Source organism: Capsicum annuum, chromosome 9, assembly GCF_002878395.1.
Source record: "Capsicum annuum cultivar UCD-10X-F1 chromosome 9, UCD10Xv1.1, whole genome shotgun sequence".
NCBI lineage: Eukaryota > Viridiplantae > Streptophyta > Magnoliopsida > Solanales > Solanaceae > Capsicum > Capsicum annuum.
The window spans coordinates 210,462,987-210,472,682 of record NC_061119.1 but is presented as its reverse complement, the minus strand read 5'-3'; the positions used below and the strand labels follow the sequence as shown (position 1 = coordinate 210,472,682).

The 9,696-nt window shown below is 34.8% G+C and overlaps 1 protein-coding gene across 4 annotated transcripts in view; it reads right to left on the bottom strand.

The window, feature by feature from the left end:
• The window catches only part of LOC107848181, a 15,156-nt gene extending 8,954 nt beyond the window's left edge, over window positions 1-6,202 (bottom strand). The window contains exons 1-5 of one of the 4 annotated variants that reach the window (XR_001667894.2): window positions 5,985-6,182; window positions 2,257-2,369; window positions 2,036-2,164; window positions 1,245-1,360; window positions 473-554 (exon numbers count right to left, since the gene is read on the bottom strand). Coding sequence is in view for 2 of the 4 variants with exons in the window: in XM_016692884.2 (XP_016548370.1) it covers window positions 473-554; window positions 1,245-1,360; window positions 2,036-2,164; window positions 2,257-2,358 (429 nt within the window). In the remaining 2 variants the exon portion in view is untranslated. Of the gene's footprint in view, window positions 1-472; window positions 555-1,244; window positions 1,361-2,035; window positions 2,165-2,256; window positions 2,370-5,984 lie in introns of all 4 variants that reach the window. The other 3 variants (XM_016692884.2, XR_001667896.2, XM_047396506.1) reach the window with 3 other exon arrangements.
• Between the last annotated feature and the right edge of the window lie 3,494 nt (window positions 6,203-9,696).

Sequence of the window (9,696 nt, the reverse complement as noted above, 5' to 3'; positions counted from 1 at the left end):
AGACTAGCTCCAAATCAGACCACAATTAGTGGATATACTCATAGGGCTGTATTTTGAAATGCAGTGATGAAGAACAGAGACCAATGTGTGGATAAGAAGAAATTCACAGAAACGGCCATTTGATTAAAAATGGTTCAGTTTTGCACTACACACCGTTAGAAGAGCTCACAAGTCATACCAAAAAGGGAGATTCTACATGCTAATATTGTTTCACATATCAAAGTGATGCTAGTCAACTTTTGAGTTCTAAACTCAAAACTAAATTTTGTAGGCGTAAAGATTGTTTGTCACTAAAGCAAGAAAGAGTCTTGTTTGTCACTAAAGCAAGAAAGAGTCTTAATACCATAAAAACTCATAAGTGGTGTAGGATTAGCTAATCTTCTTGACAAAATTAATATATTCGATAAAGACCCCACTTTGTGGGAACATACTGGTAAGTTGTTGTTGTTGTTGTTGATAAAGAAAATCACACCTCAACTCTTAAACGGCAACCTAATTCAAATTGAGCTTCTGGATCACCCATCTCTGCAGCTTCCACCAACAAAGCAGCTCCTCTGTCATTAAAAATAGGAAGAAATATTAGCTGTAAGTTTTAAAAGTGTAATTCATGAAGAAGTGCTAAAAGAATTTCTCAATTTCACTTCAATTACTCAATGTAAAAGTACTCAAGGTACATTACTCAGTGAAAAAGTACTCAAGGTACCACTCAAGTCAAATAATTAACTCCCTCATCTCATACGGAAATGAAGAAGTCAGATATGATAAGTGATCAAATAAACTGAAAAATCAATTATTTAATAGCTTGAAAATGATTAAATTAGTTAGGGAACTTTTAGTTTTAAAAACCTCAATCAAACACATGATAAGTTCAGGAATATAAAAGGAAAAGCTTGAGCTTATTTGGTGGGGAATGAAGATCTATCTACTCTTGCTTAGAAGAATGAAATAATATCATATGAACCATGACAAGTGTTTGTGTTGAGTAATGCAGAATTAATGAGGGTGAAGTAAATGATTCAGAGAAGAAGAGATGTATGAAGAAGAAAGCAAAGAGAAATTCTTATTCTCTTGATAAAACTGGGCAGCTGTAGTACTTATACTAAAGTAGTCTGTTATGTATAACTAACTTATAACTAACTTTTAACCAACTAACTAACTAATCGTACAAAGTCTAATCTTCTCTTGCTCTTAACAGTTTGCACTTTGGAGATGCTAAATGGTCACACCAAATGACAAAAACTTACACAGCTTTGCATGCCCCAGGAACATGGTACTTGAGATGAAGTTTTGACAGCCAATATCTTGCATGCGTATTTGAGTTGTCTGCTTCTAGGGCCAACTCAAAATTCTCCTTTGCTGTCTAACATATAAGAACCAATGGAAAATGTGTTTGACAAGTCAAAATCAACCAAAAAGAATATTAATAGATACACTCTACCAAGAAATACATGCCTAAGTATTATATTACAAGAAAACTAACATACAGACATTCAAAAGAAGTAGATTTAACAAAAGAAAGGTACTTCTTAGTAAATGTTGATTGATATAAGAGAGATGTAACCAAGTGAGATGGAACGAAGAAAACAAAATATACTATGATGATATTTTCATAAAGAAAGTCGACTGTTGTAGTTTAGCTACCAGGCCAATTGTGGCTGCTTCTTCCATTTCTGTGGAATACCCTAAATTCTTCCTCAAACAGAAAAACCAATAGACAGCCTCCATCTTCAAACTCAGAAGACAGCAAAAAGCATAAGTTGGGTGCTAAATTTACTCCTGAAAGATTAATAAATCTGCTTAAATTGAACCAGCTCTCTTTAGCTTTTACAACCATTAGCAGATACTAGCTTCCATGACCACTTTGGGCTATCTTCAAAATAGATGTACAGCAAGGATAACACTCTATTCTAAGAACATAAATATGAAAAATTGACAACAATGTCTCCGGGGGGGTAACAGCACAACTCAAGATAAACGGAAAGAACCATAAATAAAAGAAGATCAATTATATCACGTAGTTTTCTACTAAGCGTACCCTAAGTGAAGGAATAAGACGTTTATCATTACGCTCACAATAATCAATTACTCTATCAACTTCCTGCAGAGCATTCCACCCTTTTGCTATGAATTCCATTGCTTTCTTATTTCTGCTGTGCATTCCTCTCTATTGAAAAGCAAAAGTTAGAACTAAAAGAAACTAGAGTACACATCACTGCTATCCCAGAATTGGATTGTATCAGGAGTTGAAATTTTTACCTCTGCATGGAACTGGAAAGGATGATGACAAAGCTGTTTAGTGACATTTGGATGATAACTAAGCTGTTTAGACACGGCCTTTTGAAGGAATGATTTGAACATTATCTTCCTTCCTGCATTAAGAACATAAGAATCTTTTCGTAGTCAAATCATCGAAGAAAGCACTAAAGCAAAAATCACCATCAAGGGAAACATCTAGAGATATAATGTTAGTCTAACATGAATAAACAGATAAAATTTATCGATGAACATATGAAGGGAGGTGCTTTGGAGATGCTTGGAGGTGAGTGGAGTACCTCAGGCACATATCAGAGTAATTAAAGATATGTATGATGGAGCGAAAACCCAGGTGAGGACGGCGGGAGGAGACTCAGAGCATTTCACTGTCCTGACAGGATTGCATCAGGGATCTACTCTTAGTCCCTTTTTGTTTGCGTTGGTGATGGATGTGTTGACGCGGCGTATTCAAGGGAAGGTGCCGTGGTGTATGCTTTTTGCAGACGATGTAGTTCTGATAGATGAGACTCGAGGAGGTGTAAATGACAAATTAGAGGTGTGGAGGCGAACTCTTGAGTTTAAAGGGTTCAGGGTGAGCAGAAGCAAGACAGAGTATGTGGAATGCAAGTTTAATGACGTGAGGCGGGAGAATGAGGTAGTAGTGAAGCTGGAAGCACAGGAGGTATGTAAGAGGGATAAGTTCAAGTATCTTGGGTCCGTGATCTAGAGTAACGGTGAGATTGACGAGGATGTCTCGCACCGTATTGGGGCGGGATGGATGAAGTGGAAACTCGCGTCGGGGGTGCTGTGTGATAAGAAGGTGTCGCCCAAGCTTAAAGGCAAATTCTACAGGGTGGTAGTCCGTCCGGCCTTGCTGTATGGAGCGGAGTGTTGGCCAGTTAAGAACTCCCACATCCAAAAAATGAAGGTGGCAGAAATGCGGATGTTGCGCTGGATGTGTGGACTGACTAGAGGGGATAGAATTCGGAATGAGACTATCCGGGAGAAGGTTGGTGTGACTTCAGTGGAGTGCAAGATGCGGGAAGCACGATTGAGATGGTTCGGACACGTGAAGAGAAGGGGCATGGATGCCCCAGTCCGTAGGTGTGAGAGGCTAGCGTTGGATGGTTTTCGGCGGGGTAGGGGTAGGCCGAAGAAGTACTGGGGTGAGATGATTAGGCGGGACATGGAACAGTTACAGCTCACCGAGGACATGACCCTAGATAGGAAGGTCTGGAAGACGCGAATTACGGCAAAGGATTAGGGCCAGTTTGGGTCGCTAGTGTAGGGAATTACTTGGTGGGGGTTTTATTCCTGTTATGATTCCGTGCTCCGTGTTCCATGTTTTATTACGAATCTGTGTGCTTTCCTCTGCTTTCCTCTGTTTTATAATACTTATGGGTGCCGTATTTATGTTATGTAATCTGCTTCTGTGCTTTACTATGTGTTTGTGTGGTATCTCGTGCCTTGAGCCGGGGGTCTTTCGGAAACAGCCTTTCTACTTCATCAGAGGTAGAGGTATGGACTGCGTACATCTTACCCCCCCAGACCCCACTAGGTGGGAATACACTGGGTTTGTTGTTGTTGTTGTTTATGAATGCACATTATCAGTAAATGTGAGGGAGAATTTATAACGAGATGGAAGAGAGATGCGAGAAGTTTTTTCATTCCCAATCATGAGACAAAAATACTAAATTATCTTCCCGCATGCATCAAACAACCTGTAACAAGGGTAATTCCCAAACACCTTCTATTGCTTCTGAACAATGAATATGATTACAACTCAACTCAAATGAATGTAACAACAGCAGAATGTAAATACGGGAATTGAAAATTCAGGTTTAGATAAATAGAAGGCGGACGAAAAGTTCAGGACTAAGAATGGGGATGAGAAGTTCAGGACTAAGAACAGACATAAGAAGACCCGGAATACAAACCAAATGCCTTCCTAAAACACTGTAACCTTTTCATTTTTTACAACCCATTTCCACAAACCAAGCACCTGCCAGCACTCCGCCTGGGTTGCAGACATAATTAGCCAACCTTGTAAATGGTTGTTTATTTTTAGTACTACTTCCAATTAGCCACTTTCTATTTTATCTTCTATAGTGGCCTTTTTGTCATTTTTGATTCATAACACAACCACAAGGATCTTCTCGACTGTCAAGTCTTGGGAGAAAACACTAAAGCTTAAAAAGACAATATTCCATCAAGTGACGCACACGAATATATTTAGAGTACAACATAAATATTTTAGCTAAAATAGTCATGAAAACATACGGATATACATTAAGGGTCTGGAGATCTTTTTTCTTTTGGGGAGGGGATGAGTAGTTAAGAGCAAGAAAATGTTAGCATTCATTGATATTCAAACACATGGAAAGAAGACAAATTACGATGTAATTTCACAAAGGGTTCCATATCCCAACATATACAAATGACCCCCCAAATGCTCCTTGTTTTTCCATCTTCAGCAATGGCTTCTTATTACTATAGCATTACAGTAACAGCCAGCTGATGTTCCAACAAATGAATAACCTCAGCCCATCGAAATTGGAAACCTAATTTGTTAAAAGCTTTCAATAAACTAATAAGATGGAGCTTCCAAAAACTGAGTTTGCATACGAGTTATTGTAAGAATGTTTGTTTGACCAGGCAAGTACTTCAACTTTGAGATTGCGCATCTAGACACCTCAACTTGGTCTCAACTGACAACTAAATACTCTAGCTCGTTTCCACTATATATCGTGGACAAATGACGCTAACGTGGCACATAAATTTTTGGAGGTGTCTAGAAGATCGTTTTGTAAGTTGGAGTGTTCAACTGGCACAGTTGGCACAAGTTGAACTACCTACACATGGAAATTGGAGTATTTACAATGTTTATTTATCATCATGCCCAAAAACAAAAAGAAAAAAAGAAAGTTTCTCTCTCTCTCCTTTTTTTTTTTTCAATTTGGGAAGATTTCTATAATCAGATGCTTCAGAAGCTAGCTCTTAGAAACATTAAAACAAACAGTTTAAACCTGATACATGAACATAACAAAGTCAATTCATTTCTCTCAAAGTCACAACTGGTGGAAGTCCACAAAACACTACGCTAGCGTTTGACCATAGATTTCAGATCAAATTTTGAAAATTTATCTTCAAATATTCGTTTGACCATGAAATTTGATCAAAATATGATCTTCACATATTTTCAAGATCACTTTTTGGAACAAATTTCACTCACGAAACTTCAAATATTTTTCAAAATGTATGTCACACAACTTCAACAACAACAACAACATACCCAATGTATTACCACAAAGTGGGGCCAGGAGAGGGTAAAGTGTAAAGTGTACGCAGTCCATACCACTACCTCTAACGAAGTTGTTTCAGAAAGTCCCCCGGACAAACGAAAAAACATTAAAGAAAAATGTTCCAAAAATTCACAACTTCAAGAACTCAAATTTTCAAGTTTTGAATTTCAAATTTAAAAACTATGGCTAAATGGGAGCTTTATTTATATCAAGAAACAAATGGGGTAACACCATAAAACCTCTATTCATCAAGATTATCCAAACTCGCCAAAAGAAAAAAGATCTTTTTTCATATTTTGAAGGAAAAAGCAAAACAGAAAATTCAAATAAAACCCAATTAACCGCCCACCCCACAGCAGCAGCAACAATAACAACAACAACAAACACATACAGAGAGTTTTGAGGAAAAGAATTAAAAGTATTTTTTACCTTGTTGGCAAAGAGTCCAAAATGGGAAAAAGGAAAAAATGAGTGAAGTTAAGTTTGTTGAAGTAATCTGCCTATGGAAGGAACTCAGGAAAATGAAGGCCAAAGATTCCTCAATTGCAAATTTTTTTCAGTGTTTTGGCCTTTTGGGTGCAGCTGCAAATTGTTTTGGATGAATATATATCTATTTGATTCAAAGATATATATATTTTTTTTTTAAACAGTGGGAACATATATATATATATATATATATAATATATATATATATATATACAAAGTTTAAGAAAAAAAAAAATTGAATCATATTGTCTTCAATTAAAATTGAATTAAATATACCAAAATATAAAATAAATCTCTTAAAACAAATTAAAAAGAAAAGTAGGTCATTATTAGCTGCACATGGCTTGGCATGTGTTTCAAGTGATTAATGAATTTAATATATAGTAAATGTAGATGTGACTTTTTAAATCTTGTAGATGTAGATTTATACACTTTTTAAATTTTTCTAAAATCAAATTTACTTGATAAGGAAAGGTTTACCATATATATATTTAATTAATTTTCAGTTTTTAAATATTCAAAAAAAAGTAAAAATACGATTTTGTCTAAAGCACAAACTTTTAACGAAGGGCAAAAAGTGAAAACAATATCTTGGCAATTCACACTTTTAATAAATTATAGATATAGATTATATATATATATATATAAACAACTCGTTATTAATAGAAAAGTCTTATACCTCGAAAGTAATTCATTAATGTTGTAAATATATTATCATATATAGTGAATGTCTACTTTATCATACATAGTGAATGTCTATTTTACCATATATAATGAATATCTATTTATGGAAAAGTTAAAAACTCCAATGTTAGTTTTCCCCATATAAATAAAGGAACTTTACTTAATTGTAATTCAACCATCAAGAAATCCTCGAAAGAAATAAGAATTACTTTATCTTCTCTCTATTCTTTTTCTTTTTTATTTTATAATTTATAACACGTTATCGGCATGATGCTCTGCTAAATAAGGTGAGATTATAAATCTAAAGGTAATTTCAAGGTTAGTAATTCCTTGTGTTATTTGTCTTTTGCTACTAATGGTATAATTATTGTTGAATTAGAGAGAAAAAAATAATTGGTTTGGAACTAATTATGCTTTAAATTTGTTCATGAAGAACAATATTATTAAAAGATATGATGATGAATTTAAATCTCATCTCATTAAGAGGTAAGATATTACGTTAAAAGTATCAATGCACCATGATGATAAGATGTTGGGTTCAAGTCTCATCGAATTATAGCCTAAGATGTCTTTTTATATGGATAAGATATTCAGTTTGAATCTCAGTATACCATATTGATGATACTATGATGGCTAAGGTAAAATAATGGGTGTTTGTGAAAAGTAATGGGACATGTCTCATTGAATATGTTTCATTCTCTGAAGTAAATGTGGTAGTAATGCATTAATATGACTGAAAGAAGACAAGTGACTGAATGTACGAATATAAACGTAAAGGAATAATATGGTAATAATCATCAAAAGTGGTAATATTTTTACATGCTTATTATGACTGAGATATGTTAGAGAAAAATTCTCTACATTAAATGTATGCCTTGATTTGCTTCTGAAGTAGCAATATCATGAAAGAGGTTATAAGCTATCATAATTTGATGAGAAAACGCTCAAAAGACCCCCCAACCTTTACCCTAAATCCCAACTACACACTTATATTTTGCTGGAGTCCTATGACCCTCCTGAACTATTTAAAACTGAAATTTTTACCGCCTTCAAAACTCACACCCACATATGTATTGGAGAGTAAGCACCACGCGTATGTCATGTAATGCCACGTGAAATTTTTTATTTTTATTATGAAAATTAATTATTTTTTTCTTTAATATTTTCCTTTTCCATTCCCTTTTTTCTTTTCTTTTTCCCTCTTTTGTAAATTTCCCATTTTCATCTTTCATTATTTTTATATTTCTCAGCCAAGTTGGCTTTCAACAAGATTATTTCTTCATTCTTCAAAGTCAACTCTTTATGTGATGATTTCTCCGGTTCAGCAACTAATAAATTTGTGATTTTTTCATTAGTGGATTGGCCAATTTCATCATTTGAGACTTCAAAAACATCAATTTATTGAATTTTTAATTTGATCTAAGATTCTTGAATTTCCTTAGGCTTCGAAATCATAGATTTCGTGGTTTTCTCAAAACGAAAAAATCCAAGAACTCATTAATGGTGTTTCTCATAGTGAAAAGGATTGGGTGTTTAATTGGGAACTGAAGTTGTAGTTGCAGTTGAGACAGTTCTATGGGGACTGTTTTGTGGAGTGGAATGTGAGGGCGCCATTAGAGGTGATATACGAAGCTTATGAAGGAGAAGAAGAAAATGAAGGGAAATATGCAGAGGAGAAGAGAAAGGAAGATTTTGGGGTTATTGAGAGGTACACGTTATTGTCCATGTACTACCCGAAAACTGATACGGATAAGGATAGCTCGTATAATGGCGATTCACCAGTCATTGTGAAATGGGATTCGCCGGAGAGAATATATATATATATTTTTTTATATTTTTTTTTTCTCCCTTTCTTGATTTTTCTTGATTTTTTCTCCCTTTTCATTTTCCTTTTTCTTTTCTTTTTTCCTCCTCCATAACTTCCTTGATTTAAATTAGAGATGATGGGGTGGGTGTCACTGTTGGGGAATGGGGTAAATTATTGTCGTTGTTTTCAATTTTTCGGCAAATTTAAAAGGTTCACCAGCATGCCAAGTTCATGGCAACATGGATTCTACAACTGTAATTTTTTCTCAAAATGGTAAACCATCTCAAACATTTACGCAAATTGTATTTTAGTTATTGCACTAATTGTAGAAATAATTATTAATTTTGCTCTTTCGATGAAATGAAAGATGACCCATTTCGCGTATGTGTTGAAAAAATTATTAATATTGTCATTTTGATGGAATTGAGATAGACCCATTTGGGGGTGTGTGTTGAAATAATGGTTAATTGAGTTATTTTTTATGAAATTGCAGATGATCTATTTGGTGTGTGTGTGAAGCAGCCATGGTGTTTTGTTGAAGAGAAGAAACAAGAAAGAAAGAAGAGAGAAGAGAAGAAGCATCCATGGTGTTAAAGAAAGAAAAGCCATGGTGTTAAAGAAAGAAAAGAGAAAGAAGACAATTGAAAAAGTAAATAAAAAAACATAAGAAATTAAAAAATTAAGGGGTTAAAACATCTTCACTCTCTCAAAGAGAGTGCACTACACCTTCCGTGCCACCTCAGCATTTAGGAGAAAATAAATCCATTTTAAAATAGTTCAGGGGGGTAATAGGACCCCCGCAAAGAATAGGTGCGTAGTTGGGATTTGGGGTAAAGGTTAGGGGGATTTTGGCCAATTTCTCTAATTTGATAAGTTTAAGGCATAATTACATTCCATTCCTGGGAATGAGAAGCTTATTAATGCAAGTGTGCACTTAATTGTGATGGCATCACAACTCACCCCTGAAAGAGGCTGAATAATTGAGAAGGGCTATTCTGAAATCTACTTCTAAAATAGTAAATTTGAAATTTATTCATGTAATAGTAAATCTGAAATTTACTAAAGTAGAAGATACATATCATGGTAAACTTGGAGATTGCTAGAATAAAAGTTCATAAATCGACATGAACGATTGTGACATCCCCAAAATATGCATGCTGAGTA